This window comes from Bufo bufo, chromosome 2 (assembly GCF_905171765.1).
Source record: "Bufo bufo chromosome 2, aBufBuf1.1, whole genome shotgun sequence".
Lineage (NCBI taxonomy): Eukaryota > Metazoa > Chordata > Amphibia > Anura > Bufonidae > Bufo > Bufo bufo.
Genome location: NC_053390.1, coordinates 243,103,307 through 243,127,522, shown reverse-complemented (window position 1 = coordinate 243,127,522; position 24,216 = coordinate 243,103,307). Strand labels below are relative to the sequence as shown.

Below are 24,216 nucleotides of genomic sequence, written 5' to 3'. Positions count from 1 at the left end.
CATTTCCCATGAATGACCTTGTCAATTTATTCTGCAGATCTCGACAGTGGATTTCACCTTTTGCAACATTTTCCACATGGCAGATTCCACAGTAAAATCTGCAATTAGCTACATGCAGACTTGTGGCCGATTTACTTTAAAATTGTCGAGAAGGAAGCGTTTCGTCCTGGCAGTCGCCTGCTCGTCCGCAAGAAGACCCCTGTATTACATGCAGTGATCTCCTCCACAGTATGGGTAGTAGTGATCATTAACACATCGTTCGTCCTCATACAGAATCATTGCTTAGTGGCAGCAGAGGCTGTTAACACGGCATGATCTGCTTGTTAGCAATCAGCTGGACAAGAAGAGGCCTGTGTAAAGGGCCCTTTACTTGCAAGGAATAGCAAAGCAAAAAGCTATAGAGGCGCTCAGGGTCACATTAGATCAGACTCACCAGTTGGAACCAGACTCAGCCATCCGACACAGGACAATTCCAGACTTCTAAACTGAAGGTGTATATATATTAAATTGACGCATTTTGGGGATGAGGCAAAGCTCACCTTCTTCAGGAGTTAAAATACAATCATATTGAACCCAAAGACAAACCCATTAAGGCTACTTTCACGCTAGCGCAAGTTTGTCTGGCAGGCGAACAGCCTGTCGGATCCGTACTAACACTTGCACGTGTGCTGCTGTAAGTCCGACCCGGCTCGGCTCCATTCACTATAATGGGGACAGGCGGGAGATACAGCTGCAGCATGGCAAACATGCCACTTTTTCCAGCCGCCTCTTTGCATGTTTGCCATGCTGTGGCCGCATCTCTCACCTGTCCCCATTATAGTGAATGGGGCCAGGCCAGACTTGTGCAAGCCTTAGTATGGATCCAGCAGGCTATTTCCCTGCCAGAACAGCCTGCCAGACTAACGCCAGTGTGAAAGAAGCCTAATAGGGAAGTCCTGGATGTCATCACACAAGTCAAAAGGGATTGTAAACTAGGCTTAGCTTCTATTTGGCCCCAAAAAATGAGGCATGCACACAACCGGTATTGGTATATTGTAGATCTGCAGTTCGCGGGCAGCAAAACACATACGGTCATGTGCATGAAGCCTCATATGGCTGTTTTTGGTTACCACATCTAAAAATTAAGGAGCCAAATTACTTATTTATTTGCATTTACCATATTATTCACAATCTGGAAACCTGATCTAATTGGAGTTTTTTTTTTTTTATCACAGTAGCGCCCCACATCAAGCGGACATTGTAGCCTCCCTCCTACCGTACAGGGCCAGCGTGAGACAAAATTGGCCTTACTTATGTAGAATGGAGATACCATGCCCTGTATGTACTTACAAATCAAGATTCCAGCTACAGAGTATTTGAGTATTATTCAGCACAACCATGACCAGAATTATAGCATTATTAGCCTGAGCAATGAACTACTTATCAGCAGAACGTGAGCTGAAAAGAGCCCATCTACGCAAAAATGATATGAAGGTGAATCCCACAAATCAATAGGTGAGAAAATAATTGTCATGTTGTAGCAGTTAAAGGGTTATTCAGGATTTTAATATTAATGGCCTATCCTCAGTATAGGTCATCAACATCACATCAGCAGAGGTCAGAGTCCCGGTACCTAGCCCTCAATATCAGATCAGCAGAGGTCAGAGTCCCGGTACCTAGCCATCAACATCAGATCAGCAGAGGTCAGAGTCCCGGTACCTAGCCATCAACATCAGATCAGCAGAGGTCAGAGTCCCGGTACCTAGCCATCAACATCAGATCAGCAGAGGTCAGAGTCCCGGTACCTAGCCATCAACATCAGATCAGCAGAGGTCAGAATCCCGGTACCTAGCCATCAATATCAGATCAGCAGAGGTCAGAGTCCCGGTACCTAGCCATCAACATCAGATCAGCAGAGGTCAGAGTCCCGGTACCTAGCCATCAACATCAGATCAGCAGAGGTCAGAGTCCCGGTACCTAGCCATCAACATCAGATCAGCAGAGGTCAGAGTCCCGGTACCTAGCCATCAACATCAGATCAGCAGAGGTCAGAATCCCGGTACCTAGCCATCAATATCAGATCAGCAGAGGTCAGAGTCCCGGTACCTAGCCATCAACATCAGATCAGCAGAGGTCAGAATCCCGGTACCTAGCCATCAACATCAGATCAGCAGAGATCAGAATCCCGGTAACTAGCCATCAACATCAGATCAGCAGAGGTCAGAATCCCGGTACCTAGCCATCAACATCAGATCAGCAGAGATCAGAATCCCGGTAACTAGCCATCAACATCAGATCAGCAGAGGTCAGAATCCCGGTACCTAGCCATCAACATCAGATCAGCAGAGATCAGAATCCCGGTAACTAGCCATCAACATCAGATCAGCAGAGGTCAGAGTCCCTGTACCTTTGCCGATTAGCTGTTCGAAGAGGCTGTGGAGCTTCTTGTGTGCTTATGCCAGTGATGTCACCGTATGGCAGTCATGTGGCCAAGGTGCAGCACAGTCCCTTCAAGTGAATGGGGCTGAGCTGTAATATCAAGCACAACCGCTATACAACGGGCCACCCTGTGCTTGATAAGCAGAGAGGAGACTGCAGCACTCATTATAGCTCTGGTGAGTGCAGCAGCCTCTTTAAACAGCTGATCCACGGGGGGTGCTGGGTGTCAATTGATGACCTACCCCTGCAAATCCTGTTTTTAATGATAAAGGAGTAATAAACCATCACTTTGTATTAATACCAAGTACAATTATTCAGTTTCCAGAAGAAAAAAAAAAAAAAGAGAGAGAGAGAGAACAGTGTTTTTTATTGGTTTGTTAAATGGCCCCATTCATCTGGCATAGGACCTGTGTGAACCTATTAGTGAACATTTACAGGAGAGCCCTGCATGTGTTTCCATCTGCAGAACTGGCACACTGACGAGAACATTTTCACACCGCGCACACAGTCCACAGTTTCTTCAGCTGCTCACGACACAAAGTGATTTAAAACTAGCAGGATGTTATGACTGGGACTTGTACAAAGAAAGTCTCTAGTGTCGTCATTAGTCCCAGGCTGTGACAGGCAATATTAATGTCACTGAAATGTCAAGAAAAAAAAAATTCAGAGGACAAATTCTGAACAATTTGTCACCACAATTTTCTAGTTCGGCAAAGAAAAAATAAATCTCTCACACTGACTGTAGGGTAAAGGCAGAGTTAATAATAGGTGTGAAAGCCTTGTTAAGTAGTCCATGCAGTAAGTGCTTCGTGGGCCGGTCTTAGGCAGTGAAGGATCTTAGCGGGAAGCTAATGTTACACTCGCTTTTGCGTAGCAACAATTTCTTCATCTTAACCAAGTGCTGTTAATTGCTGGAGCGCGCAGGTGCTTACAATGCAGGTTTTTTGGGTTTTAGATAAGAACAGCGTGACTGGAGTGAATCCCAAGGGACTTATATAACCTGGCTAAAGGAGGCTGTGCACCCATCAGGAACCCACAAGTATTGGGGCACTCGGTAGGTCATGCCTGATGCTATATAACAGACTCTAGTAGATGCTATTACATGTCAGTTCTGCAACATTGGTAATAAATGGACCGGCTCTCTGTCTAGGGCTGGAATACACTTATTGTGGTTCCTCAGGTTACAAAATTATTAATAAAGATTGGTCTTTCCAAGTTAAAATGCCCAAGACATCAAGACAGTGCTAATCTGCAGTTAATCTGATTGGCTGGAAAACCCAGCCAACCAACAAGCACATGACAATGGTTAAAAAAACGTGACCGGCCATAGAGAACAGTCAATCTGCGTATCGTATTGGGGGGCAAGTAGAGCCAGTCAGGGCAAATTGGCTGCCTAGGAATGACCCTCAGCACCATAACCTGCAGTACAGGCACCACGCTGCTCTCTGCCTGTGCACCAGGTTCTACCCATGCTAAGCTGGTCCTATGGACATCAGGTGAGGGGAGGCCGCATATTATTTTCAATGTAATTGTACAGAATCCTGAAGAAACTCCTGTCCAACATGAATAGTGATTTACAGTTTCTAGCAATTCTGACATTTTTAAGTAACAACTTGCCTTTTCTGTATTACTTAGGTGATTTTATTCAGGTAAGTACAGCTTGTTTTTTTCCCATGCCACATATGTTTTTGTGTCTTTCACACTTGCGTTTGGTGCGGATCCGTCATGGATATGCACAGATGGATCCGTTCAGATAATACAACCGTCTGCATCCGTTCAGAACGGATCCGTTTGTATTATCTTTAACATAGCCGAGACGGATCCGTCTTGAATACCGTTGAAAGTCAATGGGGGACAGATCAGTTTTCTATTGTGCCATATTGTGTCAGTGAAAACGGATCCGTCCCTATTGACTTACATTGTGTGTCAGGACGGATCTGTTTGGCTCAATTTCATCAGACGGACACCAAAGAATGGAGGCAAACTGATGTATTCTGAGCGGATCCTTTTCCATTCAGAATGCATTAAGGGCAAAACTGATCCGTTTTGGACCGCTTGTGAGAGCCCTGAACGGATCTCACAACTGGAAAGTCAAAACGCCAGTGTGAAAGTAGCCTAACCTGTTTGAATGAGGTTTCCCCCCCCCCCCTTTGTCAGAACTCCTATAGAAGTGAATGGAGCATGTTGGGAGTTGTACTTTCACCACAGCTGGAGTGCGGGAGGTTGTTGACCCCTGCTTTATATGATGATACCCAATGCAAGGTTTTAGCTCAAAACGACCCTCCCAAGCTAATAATGAAGTGGATCAAATAAGGATCATCAGTGGAGTAGTGCTGCCTATATATTACTGAATACTCTGAGGGAGGTCAGCAAAGGCTGGCACTACAGCTGTTGTGAAACTACAACTCCCATCATGCTCCATTCACCTCTATGGGAGTTTGGAGAACAGCCATGTAAGTGTGCATGCTGGGAATTGCAGTTTCACAACAGCAGGACTGCAGGATTTTGCCAACACCCACTCTAAGGACTGGTGGACATAGGTCTTCGTGACTGGTGGACATAGGTCTCACACTTTATAGGTCTTTAGCCTGTGCTGATTTTTCAATTATTTATGTAGATCAGCATAAACATTCTGTGAATGAAAAATCCTCACCACATGGATAGCACGTGTATGAGATTTCTTTACATTTCATCTACTTAGACATATGTCGTCAGGATGCAACATTTAAAGTGGTCATCGCAAAGCAACGTAAGGGAGCACTACATATGACATGATAACCACAACGGTTTGTCGGATGCAGACCGTGCATAGTCCCTTATCACACAAACCTGTGTAATGAACATAAGCTTTATAAATGAAAACTGGCAGATTTTGGGAGTGAAACTATGCCAACTTATATAGGTGGGGTAAACTTACACTAGACAGTGGGGGTTTTTTGTGCACAATTTTTTGGGCGCATGGACAAACGGAATTCTAACGAAAATCTGGTGCCAGAAACTCACTAAATTTAAAAAGATCCACGCACCATGGATGTCATTCATATCCAGACAATGCTGCTTATACATGTACATCACTGTTACAGTGCTTACACTTCTTACAATGCTCATAAACTGCTCCCTATCAAGCTGTTTGCATAGACACAGCTGTGGTTCTCCTGATTAAAATGCTGGTTTTGTTTAGTTGATCTGAGGCTCAGTTCCTTAGTTATGACACTTTACTTAATATGCAAATTAGGCCTTTGGTGCAATGAGGGCGCAATCTAACCAGCCAAGGAGAGGTTGGCCACAGAAAGCAGGGGAGCTCGGGTGCTAGCATAGGCACTCCAATGCTAAAGAAATAGAAAAATTGTCAAATAAATATACAAAATCACTATATAAAATACACTTTCTGCACTAATAGCTCGGTAGTGTAGACTGAGAATGTCAAAAACAAATGATAACGTGGTGGATTGAAGTAACCTGCAGCAACCAGATACATAATTGCTTAGGTTAGTTTACACTAAGGCGATTGCATTATTATCTGACGGGTTGCTGTGTTACATTGTTTGCAGGCCATTTGCCACAGGTTATTTAACAAGCCTCTGGGACGAGTTAGACACATGACACCTGCACAGGTTAATCGCTCCTGCAATGACAAGATCCGGTACAAATGCCTCATTCTGCATTAAAGGCTCACACTGACAAAAAAGTACAGTACCAGTAGGTCAACCCAAAGTGCAAACAGATTTTTTTTTTTTATCAAATCACATGCTTGTTATTTGACATCTGATGCCGCATTGTTTCTCATCGCACACTTGACCTAATGCTGGAGCTGTTCTGCTTGCTTGCCGAGAAGGGAAAGCATTTTTCTTATCTTCTGCTCCCTAAGACTCTCATCATACCAAACAACTCCTTACATTTCAGCTTACCGGACCGCCACACCTACAATACTGGGAAGTCAAATACAGGGGTAAAAACTTGCAAGTCTTGAGTGGTGATATGCTGCATACTTCACTACAGTTGTCCTGTGCTTGAAGCTTTGGACTACAACATATTACAATGAGAAATTGGTAGTTTGATCTCTGCCTTGCCCTGCGACCCGAGCTACAGATGGCATGCTGTGCTATTATTTTTGCATCTTTTTCTTTATTTTTTACAGAATCTTCAACAGAGGATGCGAAGATGTGAACATAGCCTTAGCGAAGTGTTGGAGCTGTATGGAGCTGCATATAGCTTTAAAGGGGTCATTTAGTTGAAAACATATTTTATTTACCCAGTTAGTGAAATCGGAGTTAAAGGGGTTGTCTCACTTTAGCAAATGGCATTTATCATGTAGAGAAAGTTAATACAAAGCACTTACTAATGCATTGTGATTGTCCATATTGCCTCCTTTGCTGGCTGCATTCATTTTTCCATCACGTTATACACTGCTCATATCCAGGGGTTACGACCACCAAGTAATCTAGCAGTGGTCATGCTTGCAGACTACAGGAAAAAGTACTGGCCTCTCTGGTGTTCAGGACCGTGGGAGTGTGCACAGACCAATGCTTTATGGCCATCACTGCTGGATTACAGGGTGGACATAAATATTGGATACAAGCAGCGAATAAAAGAAAAGGAGACAATATGGACAATCACAATACATTAGTAATTGCCTTGTATTCACTTTCTGTACGTGATAAATGCCATTTGCTGAAGGGACACAACCCCTTTAATACTGCAAGATCTTTAACCAAATACAATTAAATATGTGGTTTCAAAATCAAGACTATATTAAATTTCTAGTATACAATATTGAGAACTATAACGGGGTTTTCCACCACAGCCCACACACCCCTCCAACACATACACACACCAGCATAGGGGGAAAAACAGCAATTGTTCATCTATTAACATTTATCAGAAAAAGCCTTAAAGTTATGAGCGCTAAAGCAATTCTGAAAGATTTATAGAATTTCTAAATAATAATTCAATCCCCATACACTTTGCATTGTAAATGTACTTCCACTGCCACATGCAGGAAAACATTAATCATGGTATGCTCAGATGTCACATCGCTAGGAAGCCATACAAGTTTCTAGCACTCTTGTCACCACACAACACAAGCCAGCATCAAACCGATGACAAAGCCCCAAACTGTTAACTTCTCATCTGTGGCTGGCCTCAGGTTATCCAGATCTTGCCACAGATAAAAAGAACCGTTCTCATTAGGTGAAGGTATACGGCCTCAGAGAGAGAAGAAAAACACTGAAGGAGGAAGAATTGTAAATTACCTGCAATCTGTAGGTGTAAGGAATTAATCTCCTTTTCTAAGCTTATATGTGACAATGAATGTATCTGGGAAATCTGATGCTCTGCTCTTCATGGTCAACCTCATTCAACACCAGCAATACACACGAGTTTATCTGATGGGGGATCATGTTGACTCACCAGACTTTTGTTAGAAGAGATTAGGATTTTTATCTGAATAGAAAGGATATGGCGTTTGCTGCTATGGCTTATCAGGTCTCAGATGTGGTCGCTAATAAATGTGTCATTTTGGATTCGTCATATAGGGCTGCTGAAATGAGTGTCCTGTTCTCGTACTCTATGCATCACTGACATTATACTTCTCCCTCTAACATCATCTTTCCAGGTAACAGACGCAAACCCAAAGCAACACAAGTAGCTGCTAAGGGTATTTCCTACCAGTAATACAGTGTCAGCGAGGTTCCTTCAGCTTTCTTATCTGTTTACCCAGCACAGCATTACTACACACTGTGCAAACAGGGCTAAATGTCCCACGTAGGAACCTATTGGTAAGACCTAGTTGTCAACGCATTCAAACCGCTTACAGGAGAAACAACAGATGAGCACTGTAGCCACTTACCTCCACTCTACATCGGACCTACATATAGGACGTTCATGTAGAAAGCATGTCACCACTGCTGGCCATTTAATGGATTTAGCACTCAGCGGTGACGTGTGCATGAACGGTACAGGAATGCTGAGCCCCATTCACTTGCAGAAAACCACAGCACAGACTCCCTTTGAAAATAATGGGAGGCAGTTTCCGTGCGGAAAGCCATGGAGCACTTAAATAAAATGGATTATTAAAAAAAACACAGGGGGGGATTTATTAAGCCATGCACTTTTTGGGGAGTTTACTATTTATTTTGTATTTGACAGCACTCATTCCAGTTCTGAGAAGAGGGCACGGTAAGAGTACTTTCACACTTGCAGCAGAGCATTCCATCAGGCAGTTCCGTCGCCGGAACGGCCTGCTGGATCCGAACGCAAACTGATGGCATCCGGCAGACGGATCAGGATGTGGATCTGTCTGACAAATGCATTGCAACACCGAATTAGTCTCTCCGGTGTCATCCGGAAAAACGGATCCAGTATTTATTTTTTTGCATTTTTAAAGGTCTGCGCATGCCGGATCAGTTTTGCCGGAACACTTAATGCCAGATCCGGCATTTATACACTTCAATGTAATTCGGCATTCCGGCAAGTGTTCAGTACTTTTGGCCGCAGATAAAACTGCAGCATGCTGCAGTATTTTCTCCGTCAAAAAAACATAAGACGGACTGAACTGAAGACATCCTGAATGGAATGCTCTCCATTCAGAATGCATTAGGATAAGGCTACATGCACACGACCGTTCTGTTTTTTGCGGTCCGCAAACCGCGGATCCGCAAAAAACAGAAGCCGCCCGTGTAGAACGGGCGGCCCATTGTAGAAATGCCTATTCATGTCCGCAAAACGGACAAGAATAGGACATGCTATATTTTTTTTTGCGGGGACACGGAACGGAGCAAAGAATGCGGACAGCACATGGAGCATCTTTTGCGGCCCTTTTGAAGTGAATGGGTCCGCACCAGAGCCGCAAAAACTACGGCTCGGATCTGGACCCGAAAAAACGGTTGCGTGCATGAGGCCTAAAACTGATCAGTTTTTTCCCGGTATTTAGCTCATGTGATGGAACTCAATACCGGAAAAAAAAACTGCTAGTGTGAAAGTATCCTTAGCCATGTTTAAGAGGTTTTCCAAGCCTAGAGAAAAAACAAAAAAGGGCCCACTAATCCCCCTTACCCCACACAAGTATATTCATACTGTTACAATCTATCTTGACGCCTTTGCAGTGTTTTATGCCCCGCACTGTTTTTGTCCTGGTTTAGGATGAGTGAATCGAGGGACTGTCCCCGCTGAAGAAGCTTCCCGCTGCCACTCGATTGACAGGCCAGACATCTCACCCAGCACTGACAACATTAGTGCCTGCGCTGTTGCAATGAGTAGCGACTGTTTATGTGCCACTACCTGGATATGTAGAGTTGCATGCACAGTTGTTGCTTTGGTACCAGAAGCAGAGCCTCTGCATTGGGCTATTCTGAGCAGTGGCATAGGCGTGGGATTGTCAGGGCTGGGGGAGATGTCTGGCGCTGTCAATCAAGTGTTAGCTTCTTCAACTGAGAGACTGAAGAACCCTTTCTGATGAGACAAATCAATTCGCTCATCCCTAATAAGCATAGATTTCCATCATTACAGCCAATATACAATACAAGAACATGCAGAACAGCCATTGAACTGCTGAAGTATCTTCAATAATGTGGCATAATTTCATAAAATGTACTCGTTTAAGGAGCATTCCTGACGATGGGGAGAAGAGAGGGGAGTAAAGAAAAGAAAAGAAAAGAAAGAGAGGAGAGGAGAAAGAGAAAAAGAGAGACACACCCTGGTAATATCGCTTTCTGTATTCCAGACATTCAAGCCCAATATTCTGGATCTAATATATAAAAGCTGAGTATGTGTTGTATGTGTCATGTACAATGTAGGGAATTTGGGAAAGCAAAATGACCAGAGGCTGGGATAAGGAAGCTGGTCACCTCCTATTGCATCCCTAATCCTCACCGTATGAGCGGACCTGGATGGTAGGGCGGCTCATACCCAGGAAACCTAGGACCCAGAGTCGCCCTGATAATTCCTCAAATAAAGAAAGGGCAGAGACGACCTATTCATTCCAGACACGGATGAACAGGAGTCTCCACCAGCCTAGCTACAAGGAAAAAGAGGAGACTCTATATACTAACTGGATTGGCAGGTAAGCACACCCACTATACAACACACTTACCTGCCGCAGAAACACAGACTGGAACAAAAGCATGAGTACGGGTGCCCACACACCATACAGGACACAGTACAAACAACCACACCCAGGTATCCAGCACACCAGTTACTGCCTGGAAACCCCCATGCAAAAAGGACGCAAGGAGGCCCCAGGCAGAGCAGCATACAGACTTGTAGTTCCCCCTACCGGGAACCCTGACACCCCTTTCGGAGGCACACCACACAGGGAACATGTCTAGCAAACATGCTGGACAGACACCAACAGACCAGACATGTAACAACCACTAGACAAGATAACAACCACCCATACATAAACACCAAACATATGCAAGGGTAGTGAAGGGAAGGTGAACAACGGGAACATAGGGGAGACATCATAGACCTTGATATTCCACAAGGTGGCCCTCAAGCACTGGGCAGATAGTAGAGGCCTGGCAGGAGCACAGCTCCAGCACACGGCAAGGCTGGAGGAACACTGAACCCAGCCAACAGGCCACAGGCAATATAAACCTCATGGCCACACCCTGGACACACCTAAATCCCCACCAGCTAGATAATTAACCCCTCCAGCACCAGACAGGAAAGGCCCCAGGAGAAAGGAAGCACCTACATGCTGCAACCACAAAACGTTGCTGCTGGCAACAGCATGCACGGCAACCGTGTCACGGTGCACACAAAAGGCCGTGACAGTATGTCCGCTAAAGGAATCCGCACTGTCACATTTACAATCACGAAATGTGGCACACAAGTACATCAAGTATCCAGGAAGGTTTTAGAGCAGGTCTAAGCTCTCTAGCACATACCGTTCCTGAGATATTCCCAAAAAGCCAATAGAAGCCTGGTCACATGACCATTATCAGCCAATACAAGCTCGCAGGCCCTTAGTCTCCACACACACACACACACACACAGTTTTACACTAGGTTTCCATAACAACCCAGTCATTTTTCTTCACTGCTGTAGGTCAGTTTTAAAGGGGCAGGGCACTGTGGATGACACTGTTAAGGGAGCGGAGTGCTGTAGGGGGTCACAATTAAGAGGGCAGGTAGGGTGGCCATTCAGGCCAACCTCAAAAGACAGACTTAAAAACCCCTCCCCCGGGTCTGGTTAAGCCACGCCCCCTCACACTCCTCAGCCGACAGGGATTGAAAAAAATGAAGGTAAAAATCAACTTCTGTCAACTGCAGGGGTGGGAGGGAGGGTGACTTTCTCCCTGCAGCTCAGGCTCAGACAGCACAGTGCTGCTGTCAGAGTAAGCTGTTCAAAAGGACATCCCTGTGTCCATCCAGGCCCTGCACCGGACAGAGGACAGGGAGTCTGAAGCCGGACTGTCTGCCCTAAAACCGGACCTCTGGCCACCCTAGGAACAGGCTGCTGTGGAGGTCACAGTTAGGGCTGTTTCACACGAGCGAGTCCATTGCGGGAATCACGCTCCGTGTATGTGTGTGATCCTCCGCTCTGGACTTGCAGGAGCGCACGGCATTATCATGATTTATAATGTTATGTGCCTCTGCATGGCCTTTTTTCCACAGAATCATAGTGACATAAAGCGGTCAGTATGATTCTGTAGAAATAAGGTCAAGCAGAGGCACATAACATTATAAATTATGATAATGCCGTGCACTCCTGCAAGTCCAGAGCAGAGGATCACACACACACGGAGCATGATTCCCGCAATGGACTCGCTCGTGTGAAACAGCCCTTAAGGGGACGATCTGCTATGGAGGTCAGTGTTAAGGGGCAGATTTCTGTAAAGGCCACTGTTAAGGAGATGGGGTATTGTGGAGGTCACTAATAAAGGGGTGGTCGCTGTGGAGGTCACTGTTAAGGGGGTGGGATGCTGTGGAAGTCACTGTTAAGGCAGCGGATTATTGTGGAAATCAATGTTAATGAGATGGGGTACTGTGGAGGTCACCAATAAAGGGGTGGTCGCTGTGGAGGTCACTGTTAAGGGGGTGGGATGCTGTGGAAGTCACTGTTAAGGCAGCGGATTATTGTGGAAATCAATGTTAATGAGATGGGGTACTGTGGAGGTCACTGTTAAAGGGGGAGGCCGCTGTGGAGGTCACTGTTAAAGGGGCAAGGTACTGTAGATTTCACTGTTATAGTGGATACTGTCGATATCTTTTAACAACACACATAAAAATAAATGAAATAGATGAAATATACCCGTGCAAGCCAGGTCCTTCTGCTAAAAGTGAAACAATCATTTACTATTTGTGGCGACACGATTCTATGTGCTCGCTATGAGCAGGATAACACCATGGACTGATTAAAAAAAACAGCAATGGTGATGAAGGTGGTGGAAAGATATCGCACTAGAAAGAGAAACTGGCGATCGCACAGCACAAGTTATTATGGCAGCTTACTACTGACGCTTTTTCTGTGCCAGAACAAGAGACTTAGTAGAGGATAATACGCTCCTGTCTTTGAGATGCCTTTGTGTTTCCACAATCCCACTTTACAAAAGTTACAAAAATAACAAAGGACATTTTAATTAGTGCGAGAAAGAGAGCCGATGCTCTCCTAAAATTGACTACGGGAAAAGTGAGTGGAAAACAAAAGGAGAACTACTTGAAACAGAGACAAAACTGAGAGGTGACAGCGCCCAACTAGATGTTTTCTCAAGTCTGCAATTAAAAATAAAAATAGAAGGCCGAGCGGAAACGCTAAAATGGGTAAGAGACATAAGGCTGGCTGTTCAAGCACTTTAAGGAGTACATTAAGAATGCCAAGCCTTGCCAAAACCCCTTACTTCCAGCAGCTTTAGTTTATGTGATGCACAGTTTCACAGTATCCTTGCCGATACACACCACAAATGGCAGATTTTTCAGCAACACAATCTGTCTTAGGCTACTTTCACACTTGCGTTCGGAGCGGATCCGTCTGGTGTCTGCACAGACGGATCCGCTCCTATAATGCAAACGATGGAATCCGTTCAGAACGGATCCGTCTGCATTATATTTCACAAAATAATCTAAGTGTGAAAGTTAGTCAGACGGATCCGTCCAGACTTTGCATTGAAAGTCAATGGGGGACGGATCCGTTTGAAAATTGCACCATATTGTGTCAACTTCAAACTGATCCGTCCCCATTGACTTACATTGTAAGTCTGGACGGATCAGTTTGGCTCCGCACGGCCCGGCGGACACCCGAACGCTGCAAGCTGCGTTCAGGTGTCCGCCTGCTGAGCAGAACGGAGGCCAAGCGGTGCCAGACTGAGGCATTCTGAGCGGATCCGCATCCACTCAGAATGCATTGGGGCTGGACGGATGCGTTCGGGGCCGCTTGTGAGAGCCTTCAAACGAAGCTCACAAGAGGAACCCTGAACGCTAGTGTGAAAGTAGCCTAAAGCCTCATGCACACAACTGTCTCTACTTTACAGTCTGCAAACTGTGGGTCCACATAATACGGATATTGGCAGTGTGTATTCTGCAATTTTCTCACTTCCATCAGTAGAAATGGCTATTCACAAATAGACAAGAATAGGACATGTTCTATAATTAATTTGCAGAACGGCCACATGGATGTGGGTAGTACACGGATATGTGCTCTCAGCAGGGGGAAAATACACTAAACGGCAGAAGTTAGCTGAACATCTATGACAATTTTGTAATACAGGACACATTCTTTCTAACTTTTTTTTTTTTTTCATTTCTGTCGGGTCTTTGTTCTAGGTCATGTAGGGAGGTCCTGTGTGTGATCCAAAAAAATATTCTGCATGACAAAGGATAGTGATACACCCCTGAGGAAGCCGGATTGCTCCGGCGATACGCGTTGGGCGCTTGTTATGTTTCCAGGTCCACTGCACCAGCTGGCTATGTAGGTTTGGCTCTTGATATTTGACCCTATGTCGGTCTGTCTGTATCTTCAATTCTAGTAGTCTCATCTTACCTTACATTTGCTATATGTGATTCATTGTATTGCTTTATATGCTGGTTGATAACGCATACACTTATATGTGATAATTCAGTGGACCTGTGTGTGTCGGTTACATATATTTTATTGCATACCGCACTTTGTTCTGTTGTATACAATTTTTTAATGCGTGTGTGTTGTTGTGTCCAATAAACTTTATATATATTTTTATATCCTTTAATGGTCGGATGATCATTTATGGGGTGGTTCTTTTGACTCTCCCTTTGGGTTAGATTATTTGTCATATGTAGTTTTACCACCCTTTGCACTCCTTTAAGTATTTGGTGTGCCCCCTGTCTCTTTAAATTAAAGGATAGTGATACAGCACAGTGTTAAGGAATATTCTACCATTTTTAAACCAGCACCGGGATATGAATACTTTTGAAAATGCATGTAGTTAAAAATTTTGCATTCAATAAAACTTATCTGTATGAGTTGTCATAGGGAGAACATGGGCACATCCACCTAAGCTCCAGCTGAAAAGACACTCCCCTTGATATATATCTAGCAGAGCAATGAATGAGGAGATCTCTGGATCCATGTGAGGTACAGGGTTGGTTCTAGCTTTGTTAGAGATTGTCATGTTCTATATGATCTCTGATTTTCATTTTGTTACATTAGTCATAGGATAACCTCTTTAATACATCTATCCTTTCTTTAGGTTTGAGTGAAGAGGCCAAGTGCACTGCTGAGAAGGCTCTCAAGGCAGGAGTAGAAAAGAGATCACATTAACTGAATAATAGTAAACAGAATAAATAAAAAGAAATACAAGTTAAAAACAATGTACTCTACTATTATACTCCAACTAATGATCAGACTGGTATCAACTGTTATATGAATTCTACTAGAAATTATCTATATTGTATTAGCTTTATATCTACCCACCTCAGGACTGCGTGGAGACACAACAGATGCTGTTTCTCATAATAGGAGTACACTTTTTGGACTGGACGGCATCTTTGATTTGTTTGCACTACTGTTTAACCTGTATACATTATATTTTTCTGTATATGCGATTTATCAGCCATGTATGCCTTGAGAGCCTGCTCTTTTACATTCTACTTTTCTTGCACCAATGAAATTGGATGGTAGCTGGTAAGAAGTGAGCCTAATGTATTAAAAGGCTTACACCTCTTAATTCCATGTCTGACTGTGTGAATTCCTTTAAATGCTTGCTCAGAGCAGCTATAAAAGTATGGTTAACACAAGATCATTTCTCACCTGTTTTGTGGAGCGAGCAAACAAGAACTTTGCACCTATGCAATTAATGCTCTAATCAGGATTAGACCAAATAATAAATGGAAGCTATTGTTAAAAGAGCTCTTAGACCAAAAACTAAAAAAAAAGTATAGCAACCCATATTGTGTATATTAGGGAGAAGAGCTGGAGGAAATGGAAGAATTATGTGAGAAAGAAATCTGGAGGGTTCCCCCCCCTACGAGAAGAAAAGGCTTTAATGAAAATCCGCATTCCCCTCTACCGTGTAGAGACAAGCGCTGTTTACTTAGCAAATGCTGTTTACTTAAGAAATGGTGACTTGCCTGAAAGTACTGCGCAGTCAGGTGTGCGCTGTGCAGCACAGGCCCCACATCCAGTACAGGTGGATCCAAACTGGTCATTAATGTGCGTGTCTGCTCAGTGAATATGGTGCATGGATCCAATTAATTAGAACAGGACCTGGGCACGGTACTTGCCGGGCGCTGTACGGTTGCCTCAGCAACTCTTCCACGCAGCGTGCAGTTGCATCTCCTGTTGCCTGATATCAGATGGGAGAGTATCCCTACAGGGACTTTTAGGATGTGGTCTATAACAGGTTTTATTGATGCCATCAAAACATGTCAAATTGCTCCTGGATTGGGATACATTAATCCTACAGCACTGACATCACTGTCATATACTGCCACTTTCAAGCAGCACATCCTGACAATAACTAATAAATGATACCACCACTTTTACATATACACAAATGTACCGACTACTGAGAAAAGCACAAAACACAAGCAGAATGGACGCCAGAACAACCACAAACACAATATTTTGTACAGGAAGCCACATACACCATGGGACTTTACAGTCATCTTTATCAACAATCTCAGTAATCCACAATCAATCATTCAGGTTCTCTAAAAAGCTGCATTCGACAGACTAGTAACACATACATAAAATATACATTTAAAAAAAATGGTGAACGCCTTTCTTCCAGACTAACACACGTCTGGAACTGCAGAGGGAAGTATACATACCTGCTCTCCGCGGCCAGGTTTTGGATCCTTCTGTCCTACGCCGCCCGTCTCTCTATACGGGCTCCGCATGTCAGCTTCCTGTTAGACGAGGGTCACATGGCTGCTACCGCAGTAGCGGTGTTGTGTCACATGACCGAGTGTCGTGAAGAATGAGGGACACATCTACATTGTGGTCAGTCATTGGCTGCAGCGGCTACAGGACCCACATCAAACAAGATGACATTCTGAGAACTGAAGGCAGGTAGTGGCGGGAGACTGAAGGAGCCTTAACCCAGCAGCGGTCTGCAGGCCCAGCCACTTAGGGAGTTCTGGCAAAAAGCCTCCCCTTTAATAAGGAATACAATTATTTACTAAAACAGACCTGTCAGGAGTGACATATGACAGGTCCTATTTAAGTACTTATAGTATACAGACGACCTGACCGTACTTCTGACTGCAGGTTTATAACAAATAAAGCATTAGGTTAAACTCTCAATTGTCAATTGAACATTTTGCTCCAATATTCAAAGCACTAAAAGGAGCTTTAAAGCAAGTTTGTCGTCAGGATTATGTATTTAGCAGGTTCAGAATTGCACACATATTCTGGTCATTGTTAATAATAATCAATTGTCTCAAAATGCCTTCATATCTGTTATTCCACACTGGTCAGACAACAAACTATTATACGCGACAGCGGGTGACAGTGCCAGTTTTACCTACCTACTGGTAAAGGCAATGAATACATACACTCCCACAACAACAGAGAAACCTCTAATTACCAACCAGGTGACAAAATGACATCATTTACCATCAAGCGAAGCAGCAGAAAGTGTCTTAGTCCACATAAAAGCAGTGCCCATCTCCCAGTGACAGCATAAGACACTGTCATGGGCACAATGTAATACACTGCCGATACACGGGACAAAGAACTGATGCATTTGCCAAAGGTTCATGAGGATTAATGCAAGATATGAAGCACAGATAAACAGCGCATCAAGAATAAATAAGGGGACATGACCCGATCTTACCTCTAAGGCTTCTAGGGTATTGAAGCTGGCAATCGCAAAACCATCAATTATATCCTCCTCCTGAGAACTGGATTCTCTCCGTTTACGTCTGGGCGGTCTGGCATTTCTGGCCGAAGCAGCTGGATTTTTACCATTCTGATTTGAATTCTCCTTTCCCAGGCCCCTCTCAGCTTCGGAGCCAGAGGAGGGGCTCTGGTTTCGGGGATCCCTGACAGATGGGTCTCTTCTCCTCACCCTGTCCCTCTGAGACCTGGATCTCCTGCTCTGCTGCTTTATTTTGACATCCATCTCCTTTCGATAACAAATAAGCTAATTATAAATCCACAGGGAAATTTCAACGAGTGACCTTGAATCCACAAATCCAATTACTAAGCACAACCGATACTGAAAACGGTAGGCAATGGCTACTTACATGAAGGAAATATTTACTGTAATATCCATGTATAAATAGAGAATAATCCGGTAAGGAATTGTACACTTTCCCACAGATGCCTCCCAGCAATACAGGCTACTGTTTACTTATTAATATTTCCTGCACACAAATGCAATTCTGCTCAGCAACCACTTGTATTGCAACTTTTCCCTGCCATTAAAATGCCACATTATTTCCCATTTGCATGGCTGAGACACTGCCCAAGAACCTTTAAAGGCAGCAGCATCCTGGTGAAGGAGGAGAAGGAGGGGGTCACAGATCCCTCATGTTGTGGTGCTGCTGTGAAGGAGGGAGAGAAGGAGGGAAGTAAGGACACCCCCTCCACCGATAGAACCCGGATTCCTCTCCTTTCTCCGGCCGGGTGTACGGATCTCAGCAGATGCACACAGTGAAAGCAGGAAGCCCAAGATCCTAATCACAGGCACTGACTGCCGAGCCTCTTCAGTGCCGCTTGTGCCATTCTCTTCTCTCTTTAAATCCCCTCCATTATCGGTCCGGATAGGATGCTGGACGGAACCCCCTGGCCTCCCCGGCTCCTCCGGGTCACCGATTCTCCAATCCTAAAAGCAGAGACAAACAAGGGAGATGTTAGATCAGCGATCGGAGCTCTTAAAGAGACAGGAGGAGGGGGAGGAAATGTTCTCCTCACTGAATTGTACAGTGCAGCAGAAAAAAAAGCCCAAAGCAGATAAGTGACGTACTTCCGGCAGCCTGTAATTACCAGAGGAAGTCAGCCACTTTATTAGAGTTTAGATCTGGCGGAGGGGGTTAACCCGTTCGGCGCAGATGGCGAGTCCGGTGGCACAGACAGAGCGGGCTGACCCCGGCACCAGCCACAGGTTAGCAGAGGCGGGATCACTACTGTCATAGGGCGACAACCAACAATCGCGATACTCTTGTCACGCGCACACCATTACGACACGCTCATTATACAGGGCTAGCCATCGCTCGTCCACCTACTTCCTGACTAATCACAGCCATCCTTCTACAAAAAGGGAGAATTTCAAATCAAATCGAAATGAAATGCTTAAAAGTGCAGCATGTATAAAGTAAACCAATACAAGCTATAAAAAAGCACCATGGGTGACATACACCATCATAGAGGGGCAGTTGGCTCTGGCCCCTCTCCTGTGACCATGCAGTGGGCCTCATTTATCAAAACTGGCTAACAGGAACACTGTCTTAGTTGCCCATAGAAACCAATCAGTGCACACCTTTCATTAACACTAAGGAAAGTGAACTCTGATTGGTTGCTTTGGGCAACTAAGAGTTTTCCTGTAAGACCTATATCTTCACTAGGGATGAGTCAGGTTATGTAAGAATTCCGGTATGGCTTCCGCCACCACGGACCATAAATTATGGTCTGTGGTAGCGGAATCCATAACAGAATTCTTAGATAACGCCGAACTTGAAAACACAAGTTCACTCATCCCTAATCTTCACCACCACCATAGACCAACCTCTTGCCCCATAGGATCATTCCTGAACAAGCAAGTTGTGGAAGCCTGTACGTGCATTATATGGTGGTCCCGTGTATGAAGTCCATATGGACTGGGAGGGGGGGGGGGGGGTCTTCATTAGGTACTGTCCGCTCCCATGATGTTCCACTTCAGAAGTTTGTGTTTTTTTTATGCAGTTTTTGAAGCGAAAATCATGTGTGGATCATAAAAGCAGAGAAAGTATGAAGGACAGATTATATATTAACTATCTGAATCCACACCTGGTTTTGGCTTCAAAACTGCATCAAAAAACCTAAATGTGTGACCATACCCTTAAAGGGGTTGTCCAGGTTCGGAGCATGAGATGCTCCGATGCTAGCCTCAGGGGGGCTGTCTGGGTGAAAATAGGGGTATGTCCGGGTTCAGCTCTGAACCTGGACAACCCCTTTAAAGGTACAACCACACAGCATGGACATGTTGTGGTTGTGACGCGGCCGAGCTCCGTGTCGCTGTACGGGCTGCAGCGGACTCTAATAGAATTTGACCGCAACATTTAGTCTGTCTGCATTGTTAATGGACGCACGGTATTGAAGGTGCCCATCACAATCCCAAAATGACTGTACCCTTATAATAAAGACTAAAGTATTTCTCATGAAATAGCCAGCAGCTACAGGTAGATAGATGCACAGAGGGGGCCAAAAGTCCTCTCTACCACTTAAGGGTACATTCACACCACCCTATCCATTTTGTGGTCTGCAAAATATGGATGCAGTCCATGTGCATCCCACACTTTTCACAGGCCCCACTGAAAATATGCCTATTCTTGTCCGCAAAATGGACAAGAATAGGACATGTTCTATAATTTGCAGCCCGGCCACACAGATGCAGACAGCGTGCAGATGATATCCAAGTCCTATCCATTTTTTATTTTTTTTTGCAGACCCATAGAAAATAAATACGGTCACATGCATAAGGCCTAAGTTACCAATATTATACATATAACATGGTAGGCGGCTGGGGAAGGGAGTTGGGGACTGGAATGCATATTTTGTATTGGGCCATTCCTTTTCTGTTGGTGTCCCACAAGGCCCTGTCCTAGCACCCCTGCTCTTCTCTATCTACACCCTGGCCTGGGACAGCTCATAGAGTCCCATGGCTTTCAGTATCACTTTTATGCTGACAACTCACAAATCTACCTTTCTGATCCAGACTAGAGCTGCAGCTATCGACTATTTTTGTAATCGAGTATTCTATAGATTAATCCAACGATTAATCAAGTACTCTAATAACAAAAAAGTATGTAAAAGAACGTTTTTCTTTATAAAAACTCATCAGTCAGCTTCCTCCCCAGTTTCACCAGCTGTCCCCCAGTGCCGCCATCTCGCCCCCCCCCCCCCAAGTGCCACCATCTCCCCCTCATAGCAATGTCCCCAGCGCCAGTACTTACCTTTCCTGTAGGGGCGCCGCTCCACAGCTCCTCCATCTTTTCCACGCACTGCAGTGTCGTCCTGATGTCACACAGCGTTGGGTCATAGTGCGCGCTTACGTGCATTATGTACTGACAATGTGTCAGGATACAGTGCGGGCCGGCGGGTGACCACGGAGCAGTAAGTAATAGCAAGCGCTTCACTCCCACTCAGTGGTCACATGACACAAACGAATATTTTTTGCATCGATTTAATCGAGTAATCGTTTCAGCCCTAGTCCAGACATCACCACCTTACTTTCCAGAATCCCACAATGCCTATCTTTCATATCCTCCTATTTCTCCTCTTGCTTTCCTAAACTTAACATGGATAAAACTGAATTTACAATCTTTCCTCCATCTTGCTCAACCCTCCAACAGACGTATCTATCACGATCAAGGTCTGCACACTCTCCCCAGTCAACCAAGTCCGCTGCCTTGGAGTGACCTTGGATTCTGCCCTCTCCTTCAGACCACAAATCCAAGCCCTTTCCACCACCTGCCGTCTCCAACTCAAAAAAATCTCCTGCATCCGCGCATTCCTCAACCATGAGTCTGCAAAAATGCTTGTACATGCCCTCATCATCTTCCGCCTCGACGACTACTACAACATGCTCCTCTGTAGCCCTCCATCTAGCACTCTCAACCCCTCCAATCTATCCTCAACTCTGCTGCCCGACTAATCCACCTCTCCTCCCTGTCAATCCCTTCACTCGCTCCCCATTGCCTAGCGAATTCAGTTCAAAATTCTAATAAATACGTATAAAGCCGTCCACAAACTGTCCCCTCCCGATACATCCCCACACGTACTCTCTCTTATCACCTCTTTCCACAATCGCCTCCATGATTTCTCCCGTGCATCCCCCACACTCTGGAACTCGCTACCCCAACATATCAGACTCTCACCTACAGTTGAATCCTTCAAAAGAAACCTGAAAACCCAGCTCTTCAGACAAGCCTACAACCAGTGACCCTGCTGCCTCTATACCGCCATAACCAGCTTCACCTGCACCTACTGTGTCCTTCCTCCATACCTTGTAGATTGTAAGCCCTATACCAGTCTGTAACTTGTCTTGTTCATGCTTAGTGCAATTGTCTGTATTATATATGTATACCCCTTATCATATGTACAGCGCCATAGAATGAATGGCGCATTAATAATAAGTAATTAAAGACATTTATCCTACCAAACCACTGACCTATGTTGCTACTTATAGCAATGGCATAATTGAGAAAATTAAGTTTATTTTTAGTCTTGGTAAGTGTTCCCTTAAAAGGGTTTTCCAGGATTTTGTAACTGATGAGCCATCCTCCGGATAGGTCATCAGTATCTGATCGTTGGGGGACCAACACCTGGGACTTCCGGCGATCAACCTGTGAGCGCCGCAGCTTACCAAGCACTAGGGATCGACCGATTATCGGAAGTACTGGTATTATCGGCCGATATTCAGGATTTTGTACATTATCGGTATCGATATCTAACCTTGCCGATATACCGATAATGAGTATTATAGAAGCGCGCACTAGTATGCATCGGGTGCCGGGAGCGGGGAAGAAGCGCAGCAAGCGCTTCCGATACTCACCCTCCCTGGTCTTCTTTGATGGGCCCGCGCTGCGCTGTCCTGACCCCATACAGTGTCAGAATGTAGTGCGCGCACTATGACCTGACGCTGCACGCTGTCAGGTGACAGTGCAGTGCGGGCCGAAAAACACAAGGGAGCGAGACTCCGGACCCGGAGATGAAGAGGAGCCACAGCGCAGGAGTGGTGAGGAGATTTTTATTTTATTCATCTGAAGTCTGATGGGGGTTAATAATGGTCTGATCTGAGGTCTGAAAGGGGTTAATAAAGGGCTGATCTGAGGTCTGATAGGGGTTAATAAAGTCAGTTAGGAGGGGGGATGGTGTGGAAATTGGCATTTGGCACTAGTATCTTATAAATGTAAATTATAAATTGACTATTAACTAAGGGCTTTATTAAATTATAATTTTCATTTATAATATACTAGTGCCAAATGCAAATTTCCACCACCTCAGTGACTACCAACTAATATAATATATATTATGAAATATAAAATATCGGTATAAATTATCGGCTATCTGCCTGAAAGTTCACATATTTCCGGTATCGGCTCTAAAAAAAAAAATCAATATCGGTCGATCCCTACCAAGCACAGCACCGTATATTGTATTGCGGCTGTGCTTGGTATGCCAGCTCAGCCGCATTCACTTCAATGGGGCTGAGCTGCGCCTAGGCCACATAATCAATGAACGTCTCTTCACTGGGCCTAGGAAAAGCTGTAAGAAGGCCACAGTGCTACTGCCTTCTCAAACAGCTGATTGGCGGGGGTCTCGGGTGTCAGACCATGCCGATCAGATACTCATGACCTAACCTTGAGGATAAGGCCTCATGCACACGACCGTTGTTGTGGTCCGCATCCGAGCAGCATTTTTTGCGGCTCGGGTGCAGACCCATTCACGTCAACGGGGCCGCAAAAGATGCGGACAGCACTCCGTTAAGTGGCCCCGCAAAAAAAATATAGCATGTCCTATTCTTGTCCTTAGGCCTCTTTCACACAGGCGTTCCGGATGCGTCGTGTATGCATTGCGGGAAAACCGCGCGCGTAGGCACACAATTGCAGTCAGTTTTGACTGCGATTGTGTTCCGACGTTCAGTTTTTTCTGCGCAAGTGCAATGCATTTTGCACGCGCGTGAGAAAAAACTGAGTGTGGTACCCAGACCCGAACCTCTTCACTGAAGTTCAGGTTTGGGTTAGGTGTTCTGTAGATTTTATTATTTTCCCTTATAACATGGTTATAAGGGAAAATAATAGCATTCTTAATGCAGAATGCTTACTAAAATGTCAGTTGAGGGGTTAAAAAATTAACTCACCTCATCCACTTGATCACACAGCCGTCACTGTCTACTTTCTTCTTCTTTCAGGACCTGCAAAAGGACCTTTGATTACGTAATCGCGCTCACCACGTGGTGAGCGCAGTGACATCAGCGTAGGTCCTGCTGAATGAAGATATAAATCTTCTATCTTCACTCAGCAGGACCTGGGCTGACGTCACCGCGCTCACCACATGGTGAGCGCGATGACGTCAGCGAAGCTCTTTTTGCAGATCCTGAAAGAAGAACAAAGAAGAGGATCCCGGCTGCACGATCAAGTGGATGAGGTTTTTATTATTTTTTTTAACCGTCAAGTG

General features: G+C 44.9%; 1 protein-coding gene across 16 annotated transcripts in view; it reads right to left on the bottom strand.

Annotated features, from left to right (window-relative positions):
- The window catches only part of FBRSL1 (fibrosin like 1), a 617,089-nt gene that overhangs the window by 497,058 nt on the left and 95,815 nt on the right, over positions 1-24,216 (bottom strand). For 13 of the 16 annotated variants that reach the window (XM_040416276.1, XM_040416282.1, XM_040416281.1 and 10 more), the window contains exon 2: positions 17,672-18,664. In XM_040416276.1, the coding sequence (XP_040272210.1) occupies positions 17,672-17,959 (288 nt within the window). In that variant the 5' untranslated portion in view covers positions 17,960-18,664. Of the gene's footprint in view, positions 1-17,671; positions 18,779-18,805; positions 19,068-24,216 lie in introns of those variants that run through there. The other 3 variants (XM_040416278.1, XM_040416279.1, XM_040416277.1) reach the window with 3 other exon arrangements.